Source organism: Rana temporaria, chromosome 3 (assembly GCF_905171775.1).
Source record: "Rana temporaria chromosome 3, aRanTem1.1, whole genome shotgun sequence".
NCBI lineage: Eukaryota > Metazoa > Chordata > Amphibia > Anura > Ranidae > Rana > Rana temporaria.
In genome coordinates, this window is record NC_053491.1 from 316578652 (window position 1) to 316593056 (window position 14405).

The window sequence follows — 14405 nt, forward strand, 5'->3', positions numbered from 1 at the left end:
AAAATCAACCTATGGATTCCCAACCGATAGGTCAAAACCTTCAGACTGTTGTCCTCTGGTTAACCTATCGTGTGTACGAGGCTAAAGACTACAAATCATGCAGGTTAACTACAACTTAGCACAGCTAAATTTACCGGTAGCCCCTATTTAAGACAAGAGTGCTACACTTATTAGTTGCGATAATCAATATTCTGAATTTTGCAGCTTGACTGCATTCATGTGGGCATTACCCCTTTATTTATAAAGCAAAAAGAACAACACAACCTTTCTGAGCGGTCACATTCATCTAAAGGTATTTTAGTTAGTTTACTTGTTCCTGTGTGCTGCTGTAATTGTTTGTTTATTTATATATTACAGGTATTTATATAATGCAGACACTTTATGTAGAGCTTTACATACAGTATATTGTACATTCACACCAGTCCCTGAAGGAACTTGCAATCTTTCACATGCACACAAGCACGTACTAGGACCAATTTACCTACCAGCATGTCTTTGGAGTGTGGAGAATAGGATGTCTGGTGAAAGGTGGTGTAGTTACTTAAATTTGTCCTATGTGATGTTAGTCCTGACATCATGCTATCTGGCTTGTAACCTAACAAATCATTGAACAAATTAGGGATGCAGCCTTCAAAAACCCATTATCCTCTGTTTGTTTTTTTGCAATATTACACAATATGTTACGTGTAGGACAAATGCACCACTAAGAATAAAACCATAGACACATATAATTTTTGTTAGTGAGTTCTAGTAGATAACATGAAATAACAGTGTTACTAATTGATAACACCATTGTTAATAGTAAGGTAAATAAGCATTTCCATTGAAGCTGTATATGAAATATAGGAAATCAATTTTACTTACTTTTTAGTTGTATTTTAGAGTAGTAGAATAAAAGCAGTATAATTGTGTTGTTCATACACCCTGCAGCAAGCCCTGGTATCTGGTTAACAATAACCTATTAAAACATTTTGGCAATTAAAAATGTGTTTTAGATTTAGTATAACAATTCTGAAACGTTTACAACTCCTACCTACTTAGGGGCAGATCCACGTACATCGGCGTAGCGCATCTCCTTTCCGTTATGCCGGCTTAACTTAGAGAGGCAAGTACCGTATCCTCATAGTATTTGCGCCCAAATTTGCGCCGGCGCGACGTAAATTCCGAGGCGTAAGCAGGCGTAATTGAAAGTGGGAAGGACGTGGGCGTGTTCCATTGAAATGAGCCGTGACCCCATGCAAATGAAGGGCCGGCCGGACTGTGCACACGCATGACGCTGACTATGGTCAGCGCCTCTCTGCGCATGCTCAGAACTCGGCCCGGCGTAATCAGTGAGATAGGAACTAGGCCCGGCGTACTTAGTGAGATACGCCCAGGGCATAAATAGGCCCAGACATGCGCCCTTCCATTGCAAAAGTACATCCATTTGTTTCCCCCCCCTGAAGCAAGGTGCTTTTGTTCCGTTGTCTGTTGCTGTTTGTAGGTTTGTGTCGTGTCGGTGTGTTTTTTGGATCGTGTGTTTTTGAGAGATGTCAGAGAGGAAGAGGAAGTTGAACTACTCCCTGCGGGAGAAGGCCATTATTGTGAGGGCCATGACCCAATTTGGTCGGTTTCTGCATGGGCCTGAGAGTGCCAACACCACCCCGGCCAGGAGGAGGCAGATCCTGCAAGACATCGCAGATGATATCAATGCGTTGGGGGGTGAGACCAGGACCCCCAATGAGATCCAAAAAAAGATTAATGATCTCAGGCGCGTGGTCCGTGGGAAGCTGGCAAAGATTTCAGCTCATGCCAGGGGCACTGGAGGGGGACCTGCATGCACTATCAGGCTCACTGATGAGGAGCGTGTGGTTGCCCAGTGCCTCCACAGGCAGCAAGTGGAGGGGCTGCCTGGCTTTGACTCCATTGAGGAGGTCTTGAGGACAGGTAAGTGTTTTTTTTCTATCTGGTGTGTAGCATGTGTGGGGGGGAAGGGAATTTGTGACAAGTGTGTGGATACTCCAACATGTGAATGTTTTGTGTCATCCACAGATGTGCAGGAGGGTGCTGGGCCATCTGGCCAGTCCGCAGCCTCCCCCTGGCATGAGTCTGAGGCAGACTCCCAGGCAAGCCCGGAGTCCTCTGTGCAGGGGTGTAGCCCCAGCTCACCTCATGAGGAGGTTGAGGAGGAGGAGGTGATGTCGGGGAATGAGGTACTTCTCCATGTGGAGGAGTCTCCCCCTAGGGCTGGCAGCAGTCAGGCCCCCATCAGGGGTAGCCCCTCCCACTCCTCCCCCAACAGGGCTTCCCCCCAAGGGGCTCCCCTTCTCCCAGGCCACAAGCCTCATCAGGAGGCAGGAAGGCGACCCGCAAGACAAGGGGGGTGGCGGAGGTTCTGCCGGAAAATCTAAGGAGGGACCAGGCCCGTCAGACCCGCCATCTGGGTCAGGTCACCCAGACTTTGGACCGAATGGAAGAGAGCCTGGCCTCCATCAAGGAGTCCATGCAGGACACGAGTTGCAACTCCCTGGCTCTGATTACCTGCTTCAATGACCTGCAGACCGCCACAGCAGGCGTGGGTCAGGAGGTGCGTGCCCTGACCCAGGCTGTCCAGGCCAACACGGCAGCCCTCAATGTGGGCCTCACGCGCATCGTCCTGGCCTTGGAGGGCAGGCCGCCAGGTGGACAGAGACCAGGGGATGCTCCTCCTTCCCCTGATTTCCCCCCATGAGTCTCCCCTAAGGAGCCGGGCCCGTGGCCGTGGCCGCCCCAGGAGTGGGTCACGCCAGGGGCGTAAGGTTTTTGTCTTTTTTTTCACGTGTTTTATGTTTATTTGTTATTTTACTGTGATTATGATTTTTTTTTTTTGTGAATGATTTGTTCACATTGTGGGGGTGACATTCCTGCCGGAAAAGGGGTGTCACCCTCGGTTGTGGCGGAGAAGGGATCCCCAGGACCAGGGAGAAGTGATCCCCAGGTCTGTGTGAATGGTGTATGAATGTACAGTGACATAATTGGAGCCTTGGCGTGGCGTTGCTGCTCCCAAGTCCTGCATGGTGGGCTTGTGCTAATCCAATTTGATGAGGATGTGGGGTGTGTGTGCTAGGGACCACAGTGGTGTGCATGCGTGCATTCTCCTTGTGCCATGATGAATGTGTGTGTTTAACGTGCAAACATGCCTACTGTGAGGCATCTCCTGACTGCTCTTCCCTCAGAAGACGGGGTATACTCGGTCAGGGGGGGATTGTCTGGTTCGGGGGTCAGGTCATCACGTATATCAATCTCCAGGCCCCTTCTCACGGCAAAGTTGTGTAGCATGCAACATGCACTGATGATCTGGCACACAAAGTTTGGGGAATACAACAGGGTACCCCCGGACTTATCCAGGCATCGGAAACGAGACTTCAGGAGGCCAAAGGTGCGTTCCACCACTCCACGGGTATGTGCGTGTGCAGCATTGTATCTTTGCTCTCCTGGGGTTTGGGGATTCTGGAATGGAGTCATGAGATTGGGTCCAAGTGCATATGCAGAGTGACCTGGAAGGGAAAAGGCTGGAGGATGTTAGTCATGCATGTGCCCCTCGTGATGTCTGCATCATGGGGGCGGACAGTCATGCCTGACTCCCATGTCACTCACCAACCAGCCAGCTGTCCCCATACATGTTCTGTTCGAATTCCATTGGGATGGGGCTTTGACGGAATATGTAGCTGTCATGGCTGGACCCTGGGTGTTTGGCACGGACGTGCCATATGAGGCATTGGGCATCGGCTATCACCTGTACGTTGATGGAATGCCAATGCTTCCGATTGTGGTATAGGTGCTCTGTCTCACGGTGGGGCCGTAGTGCCACATGTGTGCAATCAATGGCCCCCACGGTGCGTGGTAATCTGGCAATTCTGTAGAAATCATGCATTGCCTTCACCCGCAGGTCCTCCTGGGTGGGTCTGATGATTTGGTTGGCCATGCGTCTGAGGATTGCGGGGATAACCTGGTGCACACATCTGCTAATGGAGGATTGTGCCATCCCAGCCACAACTCCACTTGTTCTTTGAAAAGATCCACTGGCAAGGAAATGCAGTGTTGCCAGGACCTTGACCAGTGGCTCCACTGCATGTGAGCGATGTGTCTGGCTGGTGATGTCATCTTTCAGGGTTGTGGTTAATTCCAGGATGGCAGTAGGGGTGAATCTGAAGATGCGATACACCTCCGAATCACACATGCCAAAGACGTTTATGCGCGGTCGGTATATCCTCTCCCGTGCCCTCCTCCTCCTCTGTGCCCTCCTCCTTCTGCACGCATCTAAAGCCAATAGTATAGCTATGACCATGGATGCCCCTGGCATGTTGGCATACAGATTGTTGTTCTGCAAGTGTGGCTGCTCAGCTCGTCCCTAACGGTGTTGCTTTAGCTGACCTGCACACGTCTGGTGCAAAGTTAAAGCTGCTTTTATGAGGGGTACCTTTAGACGGGACATACAGCTTATTCGCACAGCGCGTAGCCTGCACCGGTCAAACGTACTTTCGTGGATCGCCGTATCTCCCTCATTTGCATATTTGCATAGCAAAACAATGGTGCGTCTAGCGTATTTTTGCGCCCACGATACGCCGGTGTAGAAAAATTACGTCGGTCGGAAAAATCTAGTTTTCAGGCGTATCTCGTTTTGGGGATACGGCGCATAGATACGCCGGCGCATATTTACACTTACGCCGCGCATCTCGAGATACGCCGGCGTAAGTGCTTTGTGGATCTGCCCCTTAGTCTGTAATTTGTACATTGAATATCTATTTTGTAAAACTTGATACAAAACTTTAGCAATTCATTTTTTACATGTTCTGAGAGCTAAAGCTTTCTAATAAATCTTCAGTTTTAACTTTGTTACATTTTTAATATATTTTTCTTATGCACATTTTTTAAAATAAAATACACTATAAAACATTAAGGCACGTCTTTGAATGTGTGGTTGATAAAATAGTGTTTGCATTTCCATGTAATACCAGTAAGTGCCGCTGTTGTATCAGAAAAAGGTTTTGCAGTAAAGTATATAGAGATTTCAATTCACTATAGTGTCACAGCACAAAGCTGCATAGGAACACACAACACAGGATTTTTCCTCACTGTACTGCATTTCTTAGTCGACTGGACAAGAAACATAGTACTGTAAATTGCTTATTTCTGTATTCTCCAAAGAAGACTTGGATTTAAAATTTCGATTCCCCCATATATATATTGTGGACTGAATATACTGGCAAGACAATGATGTGGCAAGTACTGATGTTTGGCATTTCTTTTAAAATTGTACATATTTCTGCTCAATTTCATTATTCAATAGTTGAGGAGCTGAAGCAAGGATCTCCAATAGGAAACATAGCTAAAGATCTTGGATTCAGTGCAAAGGAATTATTATTCAGAAATTTCCATGTCATCTCAAGAGGCAATGTTCAATACTTTAATGTAGATTTAGAAAATGGGAATTTGTACATCATAGAAAGAATAGATAGAGAGACACTGTGTGGAGAAAAAGAGACATGTTTAATTAGTTTTGAGGCTGTGATTGAAAATCCTTTGAATTTATATACAATTAAAGCAGAAATTCTTGATATTAATGACAATTCCCCTAATTTTTTAAAAGACACATTTGACATTGTGATTAGTGAGTCAGCATTACCTGGAGTCCATCTTGCTTTGGAGCATGCTCAGGATCCAGATCTTGGTATCAATTCTGTTCAGAGTTACATGCTTAGTGATAATGAGTTCTTTACATTAGGAGAAAAAATAATAGATAACATTAAATATCCAGAGCTTATTTTAGAAAAAGCACTGGACAGAGAAAAACAAAAAAGTCATGAAATAATTTTATTGGCCTTGGATGGTGGGCAACCACCTAAAACAGGTACTGCATTTATTAAAATTTCAGTTCATGATGCTAACGACAACTTTCCAAAGTTCAAAAAGGACAAATACCATATAAGTTTAAATGAAGATGCACCAGTCGGCTTCCTGGTTCTCCATCTGGATGCTGTTGATGAGGATGAAGGATCCAATGCAAAAATAACATATTCATTTGGAAATGTTCCTGAAAGTGTAAAACAAATGTTTGCAGTGGACTCTGTAAGTGGAAATATTACTGTGAGAGGAAACTTAGATTATGAAGTAACAGAGGAGTACAAGTTAACTGTAGAAGCAAAAGATGGTGGTGGGCTTGTAGCTCATTGTAAGGTTTCAATACAAATTATTGATGTCAATGACAATCCACCTGAAATAAAGGTTTCATCTTTCTCATCTACAATCCTAGAGAATTCTCCACCTGGTACAGCTGTAGCACTTATAAATGTAAATGATTTGGATACTGGAGAAAACGGTGAAGTCTTTTGTCATATATCTGAAAATCTGCCATTTCAACTGACGTCCTCCACCTCTAACTACTATAAAATAGAAACCACAACCAACCTGGACAGGGAGCAAATTTCAGATTATAACATCACCATTAGTGCGGTTGATAAAGGGACACCTCAACTGTCTTCTAACAAAACCATCCAACTGTTGATCTCAGATGTTAATGACAATCCTCCTGTTTTTGAGAAAAAAAGTTATATTATCTATATCTCAGAAAACAACCAGCCAGGATTATCTGTATTTAAATTATTGTCTTCAGACCCTGACCTTAATGAGAATGGGAAAATCACATACAATATTCTGAGTAGCAATATTGAAAATATACCAGTGTCATCATATGTTTCCATAAATTCAGTTTCCGGCATTCTTTATGCCCAAAGATCTTTTGACTATGAACAGTTACGGGAATTTCAATTTCAGGTGATGGCTAAAGATGGTGGATCTCCTCCCTTAAGCAGCAATGTCACAGTGAGAATATGTATCATTGACAAGAATGATAATGCCCCAAAGATTCTCTATCCATCTTCAGACACAGAAGAACCAACATTATTTGAATTTATTCCTCACTCTGCTGAAAAAGGTTATCTGGTGACCAAAGTGATTGCAGTAGATGCTGACTCGGGACACAATGCCTGGCTGTCTTATCATTTATTACAAGTTCCTGATCCATCAATATTTATTATAGGCCAACAAACTGGTGAAATCAGTGTTGGAAGAGACCTAACAGATTTGGAATCCTTAAGGCAAAAAATTGTAGTTCTAATAAAAGATAATGGAACTCCATCCCTTTCTTCTACAGTCACTTTAAACTTAGTCATTGCAGCAAACTTCCAGCAAGTTTCCCCAGAAATAAAACACCAACCTAGTAATTCTGATGTTTCATCTAATGTGACATTCTATCTGGTAGTTTCAGTAGCCTTTATTTCATTTTTATTTATTGTAACTGTGATAATTATAGTGATTTCTAAGTGCAGAAAACCAATTGCATCAGCAACATTTGGAACATGTAATGGAAATGTGTATCCTCAGTTTACCCTGGGATGTCCATCCGAGTTCAGTGATGCAAGTTTACCTTTTCCATTCTCCTATGATGTATGTGTAACTCTTGACTCAAAGCAAAATGAAATTGCCTATCTAAAACCAGTACAGAATGTCCCCACAGACAATCTCATTGACACTGGTGATTCAACTACCACAACTGAAGTTCTGAAAGAAAATTCTCAGTCATTTAGTATTATTCAGGTAAGGATTTTTTTTTTTTTTTAGATGACTGTAAAAAAAAAAAAACTGAGGTCATATGCACTGTCAATCCTAAAAACAGATCTTGTCAACATTCATATTCCAAAGAGACTGCTGTTAAATGCATTTAAAGTACATCTCTTGTGAGAGAAACGTATAGGCTGCCATTGCTGACCTCTTTCCTAATTTTTGGTTACCCTGCTTTTCCCAACTTCGATAATTTAAGCTATGGGCACAGAAGAGGCATTGCAAGGCAGGTAAAGGTAATTCTCATGGAACAGGTAATTGAAGCAGCATTTAAATCAGGCAAATAATATTTATACTGTAGAAGCAGAGGTCAGCAAAGACAGTCTACATGATCCTTCAGTACACACTTTTTTTTAATTTTTGTTTGTAGTACTTAAAGGCTAGGCTAGTGAATATGTTCTAGACAAAAAGCTAAGGTTGCAATATGACAATTTTTTGTGTTTTCCTATTCCTTTGCTCGCTTCCAGTAGTTCTATAATACAGATTTACTATTTGATAGTTGCAGTGGATAGATCCATTTACATTTACTGTATATATGAGGTGTAACAACTTAATTCCTGGGAATGGACCTCTAAAAATAAAATATGTTTGTGCAGGAGCATTGTCGTGGTGGAGAATCCACTTTGATAGGCCAAAGTTCTGGTCTTTTCCTAAAAAAACTGATTCCTGTATCTTTTTCAGAATTTCTAAGTAACAATGTTGGTTGACCATTGGGCAATGTTCTATGAACACACCAGCATGAGCGTACAACGGTTCAAACTCTGTCCAAATTTGCATCTGACCATTAGATTTTTGGCTGCCCACTTCTTCACATTTAATGGTAATCTTCCTGTCCCTCCTTTAACCACTTAACCCCCGGACCATATTGCTGGTCAAAGACCAGAGCACTTTTTGCGATTCGGGACTGCGACGCTTTAACTGACAATTGCGCGGTCGTGCGACGTGGCTCCCAAACAAAATTGGTGTCCTTTTTTTTCCACAAATAGAGCTTTCTTTTGGTGGTATTTGATCACCTCTGCAGTTTTTATTTTTTGCGCTATAAACAAAAATAGAGCGACAATTTTGAAAAAAAATAATATTTTTTACTTTTTGCTGTAATAAATATCCCCCAAAAATATATAAAAAAACATTTTATTCTTCTACATATTTTTCGTAAAAAAAAAATCGCAATAAGCGTTTATTGATTGGTTTGCGCAAAAGTTATAGCGTTTACAAAATAGGGGGTATTTTTATGGCATTTTTATTAATATATTTTTTTTACTAATAATGGCGGCGATCAGCGATTTTTTTCGGTACTGCGACATTATGGCGGACACTTCGGACACTTTTGACACATTTTTGGGACCATTGGCATTTTTATGATCAGTGCTATAAAAATGCATTGGATTACTATAAAAATGCCACTGGCAGTGAAGGAGTTAACACTAGGGGCGGGGAAGGGGTTAAGTATGTCCCTGTGTGTTATCTTACTGTGGGGGGGTAGCCTCACTAGGGGAAACACTGATCCTCTGTTCATACATTGTATGAACAGAAGATCAGCATTTCCCCTGCTGACAGGACCGAGAGCTGTGTGTTTACACACACAGCTCCCGGTCCCCGCTCTGTAACGAGCAATCGCGGGTGCCCGGCGGCGATCGAGCTCGCCGGGCACACGCACGGGAGTCGGGGGCGAGTAGGGGGTGCGCGCGCCTCCGGTGGCGCGCACGCGCCCCTAGTGGCCACTCGAAGAGCGGACGTATAGCTACGGGCTCTCGCCCAGGAGAGCCGACCTGCCGCCGGCTGGTCGGCTAGTGGTTAAACAGCCTATGCCATTCACAAACACTTAATTTCTTCATGGAATGTTTACTATAAGCCTGTGTAACAGAGATAAAGTTAATATAAAATAAATAAATAATGCACACATAGGCCCGGATTCACAGAGAGCAAACCAATGTACGCTACGCCAGTACAGAGGGGCAAGCATGGAATTCAGGAAGCCAGTGCTCCCACCGCTGCGTCGGCGTAGGTTTCGAAGGCGCAGGCCGGCGTAGGTGGAAGTGGGATTGCCCCATGCAAACCCATGCAAATGAGGCGTGACCCCATGCAAATGATGATTTGAGAGTCAGACAAGTACGTTTAACGAACTGCGCATGCGTCCTGACAGGGACGCATCCCCGTGCGCATGCTCACAACCACATCGGAACAACTGCCTAAGAAACGCCGGATCACTGCCTACGCCATGAACGTAACCTACGCCCATCCAGACACACGTCCAACGAAAAACGCCGGCTTGGTCGACTTGTGTTCCCTGATGCAGACCTTTACATGTCTGCTGCTGGGTTACACCTCCTTTATGGGGCTTAACTTTACGCCGGACGTACAACTTACGCGCACCTCTCATAGCCTGCGTCGGCCACGCGCAGGTTCGTGAATCACCGTATTTGCCTAATTTGCATATTTGAATGGCTGATCAATGGCAGCACCACCATGCGTCCAGCGTAAATGTGCGCCCATCCTACTCCGGCGTAGGCAAGTTACGTTGGTGGGATGAAGCCTGTTTTTAGGCGTATCTTAGTTTGTGGGTCAGGCGCACAGATACGACGGGCGCACATTTGCACTATGTCGGCGTAAAGTGATTTACGTCGGCGTAAGTGCTTTGTGAATTTGGGCCATAGTTAGCAATTTCGCTTGCTATTTTTTTATTTTTTTTTATTTAAAGATAAGACACAGATACAAACATAAAGACAACGTCTCATTACATATAGATTGTGATGAACATATCAAGTATAAAAACCATATGAAACAGTTGCATGTGAGTAGAGGTTGCTACTCAGTCAGACTCATACCACTCGCTGAAGTCTAATATAGGGTAAACATAAACATCTGTGCTCATCACATTGTGTTTCTTTTTTATTGAAAGAGAGACGTAGAAAAGGGGGAGAGAGAGCGAGAGAGATAGAGAATGAGAGAGAGAGAGATAGAGAGTCACTTGCTATTTTAATACAGTAATCCAAAGAGCAGTGGTTTAATAGTTAGCAAGTATTTGGGGAAGGACGCAAATACAGCAGGGGTTGACAAAAAAACATTGTATAACCTATAGTTTACAGAGAATCCCTTATTTACATTGTCAATGATTTGTGAATATGACTAGCAAATATTAAGGGCTATATTTCCAAAGCAGTGAATGGGACAACAAAATATCACTACAGGTAATTCTTCCTGGTGAATGTTTTTTTTAATTTACAGTGATTGATTCACATGCAGTCAATATTTGTTGAATGTCACATTCTCTGCTTTTTGTGCTAAGTCTTGTGAGCTTCCTAGGATTTAACCCCACTTTACATATCTCTGTCTGCCTTCACCAGACTAATTATTTTACAAAAAAAGAAAAACTTTACCTGCAGAGAGAAACTGGAAGTGGCTAGGATACATCTCTTCTACATCATTTCCTGGCTAATTAAATCAATCATTGAAATACATTTTGCGTTTTAAATTTTTTTTCTATATACTAATAGGTAGATTCAGAAAGAGTTAGGCCGGCTTATCAGTAGATAAGCCGACCTAACTCCGAATCTACGCCGCCGTATGTTTAAGCGTATGCTCAAACAGAGATACGCTTAAACATATCTAAGATAGGCTGGCTTGCGCCGTCCTAATTTAGATTGCAATTTTTCGGATGGCCGCTAGGTGGGGCTTCCATTGCGGCCGGTGTAGATTATGTAAATGAGCTTGTACGCCGATTCACGAACGTACGCCCGGCCGCCGCAGTCGAATTACGTCGTTTCCGTAAGGCCTTAAGTGGCCTACAGTTATTCCACCTCTGAGGTTATTCCGCCGCGAGGTTCGGATTTTTTACGTCGTTTGTGTAAGTCGTCCGCGAATCGGGAGTTACGTCGTTTACGTCCACGTCGAAATCAATAGGCCCGTACGGCGTACTTAACCGCAATGCGCACTGGAAAATGTAGTCGCCTGACGCATGTGCAGTTTAAAAAACGTCAAAAACGTGAGGTCAAGCCTCATTACCATTAAACACGCCCCCTCCAACCCATTTGAATTAGGCGCCCTTACGCCCGCCCGCTTTAGGCTACGCCATCGTATATTAGCAGGTAAGTAGATTGAGAATCACTACTAGCCTAGCTAATTTACGGCGGCGTAGCCTAAACACACTAAGCTACGCCGCCGTAACTTTATTCCACTGTACGTGAATCTACCTATAAGTATTTTATAAATAAGCATTTAATATAGGTTGCATCCATGACACTGGTTTTACAAAGTATTATGAGTTTTCTAAAAAGAGACCACAGCAGTAGACACAGCGCAAAAGAGTCCACACTGCAGTAAGTAAAAAAAATGTAAGTTTTAAAAAAAAAACACCAAGGTATACTGCCACAGTGGGAAAATGCATGGCACATGAAAGCAGAGTCCAAAGCAGACAGTCTCATTCCTGGAGGGACTCCAGGCCCTTGCTGCGAATGACAGCTACAGAAGCTAAACAACTCTGATGCAAGGAATCCTCTCTGCGAAGTGAACAACGCCTGAGCTTAGTCCAGTGATGTACTGCTCACATGACATCACTCACAAGTGACATCATACACAAGACTTGTGTAATGGGAATGTGTTTTGGAAATTACCTCCCCACCTTCAGCTTGGGGCCTCAACAGGAGACTGACTGCTCTGGACTACACTTTCATGCGCCACACATTTTATCATTGTGTGTACATACCTCAGTCTTTTACATTTGTATTACTGTACTTTCTGCAGTATGGGCCATTTTGCGCTCTGTCTCTTTGCTTTTATCATTGCATATTTCAGGGACTCATCTCTATGTGGCTGCAGTTAGTGGCAGTAGTAGTGGTTCATGTGTAGTGTATAGGACTACCTGTTTGAATTTTAGCTAAAGCCATATGTGAATAGGCTTTACTGCTGCATATATAGTGACCCAATACTTTTCAAGTGGGTTTACCTGCTTTTTTCATTACTGTATTTTTATTTTTTGAGGCCTTGGTTTGAGTATTTTTACATATCCCAATATGTATTGTTTCAGCAGTGTGGTAGAGCACTAATAGTTTTTCTCTATTTCTATTGATGGTTGCATACTTTTTTTTTTATAAAACAACTTTTTTTGAAGGTTTACAGAGAAAACCAAAATTTTTGCCACTCCACCTCCCTCTCCCCCAACCCAAAACAAACAGAAAAAGAAAAAAAACTGAAACTTGTTAGCAGAAAAAAAGCAAAAATGTCTGCATGGTAACACATATGTGCCTTCGCCTGCCATTTGTAACATATTGGACACTTGTAGTTACATATTAATATCAGCCCTCAAAAATTCCACTCGCCTGCTCGCATTTTGCGAGTGGAATTTAGTACAGGACGAGTGAGGTACAGGGACAGAGCAGGCTGACAGTTTCCTGGCTGAATCGATCAGCAAGGAAACTGTCAGCCGGAGGACACAGAGCGGCATGGCTGGACAGAAGCTGCAGCTGTCTCCTCCTCACACGCACACAGCAAACATCTCCCACTGTGTGTTACGGAGCTGGGTCTGTATTTGGTGGCTCCGTGTAACAAGATCCCACCCTCCTAGACCGGCTCGTGTGATAGTAGATTGATTCAGTGATCCGCCTATCACATGAGCCGATCTAGGGGGGGCAGGATCTTGTTACACGGAGCCACCGAACACAGACCCAGCTCCGTAACACACAGTGGGATATTCCCGCTGTGTGTGTGTGAACCAGGCGCATGAAGGCAATGGTGAGTCTGGAGTGATTGGGCAAGGTGACGCTGCATTTGATGGGGCACAGTGAAACTGCATTTAATGGGCCACGGTCATGCTGCATTTGATGGGGCACTGCGACGCTGCAATTGATGGGGCACGGTAAAGTTGCATTTCATGGGTCACGGTGATGCTGTAATTCACGGGGTATGGAGATGTTGCAATTCATGGGGCACGGTGACGCTGCAATTGATGGGGCACTGCGACACTGCAATTGATGGGGCACGGCGATGCTGCATTTGATGGGGCACTGCGACACTGCAATTGATAGGGCACGTTGAAGTTGCATTTGATGGGGCATGGTGAAGTTGCATTTGATGGGGCACGGTGACGCTGCAATTTATAGGGCATGGTGACGCTGCATTTGATGGGGCGCGGTGATGCTGCAATTTATGGGGCATGTGGCGCTGCAATTCATAGGGCACGGTGATGCTGCATTTAATGGTACATTGTAAAGCTGCATTTGATGGGGCACTATAACGCTGCATTTGATGGGGCACAATGACGCTGCAATTGATGGGCCACGGTGACGTTGCATTTAAAGGGGCAACGTTGACGCTGCAATTGATGGGGCATGGTGACGCTGCAATTGATGGCGCACTGCGATGCTGCATTTGATGGGGCACGGTGATGCTGCATTTCATGGGGCACGGTGATGCTGCATTTGATGGGGCACAGTGAAGCTGCATTTGATGGGGCACAGTGAGGCTGCATTTGATGGGGCACATTGAGGCTGCGTTCATGGGCACAGTGAGGCTGCATTCATGGGTACAGTGAAGCTGCATTTGATGGGGCACAGTGAGGCTGCATTTGATGGGGCACAGTGAGGCTGAATTTATGGGCACAGTGAGTCTGCGTTCATGGGCACAGTGAGGCTGCGTTCATGGGCACAGTGAGACTGCATTCATGGGCACCATAAAACTGCATTTGATGGGCACAGAGAGGCTGCACTGATGGGTACTGATATGTTTTAAGTTAATATTGTTAACGTTGTTGTTAATAATATTTATTTTTGGAA

At 44.2% G+C, this 14405-nt stretch overlaps 1 protein-coding gene across 12 annotated transcripts in view; it reads left to right on the forward strand.

The window, feature by feature from the left end:
• Window positions 1–14405, forward strand: part of LOC120932487 (protocadherin gamma-C5-like) — a 721441-nt gene that overhangs the window by 206648 nt on the left and 500388 nt on the right. Inside the window, exon 1 of one of the 12 annotated variants that reach the window (XM_040344930.1) lies at window positions 5218–7614. The exons of the other annotated variants lie outside the window; for them this stretch is intronic. Coding sequence (XP_040200864.1) covers window positions 5233–7614 — 2382 coding nt within the window. The 5' untranslated portion in view covers window positions 5218–5232. Of the gene's footprint in view, window positions 1–5217; window positions 7615–14405 lie in introns of those variants that run through there. 12 annotated transcript variants of the gene reach the window in all.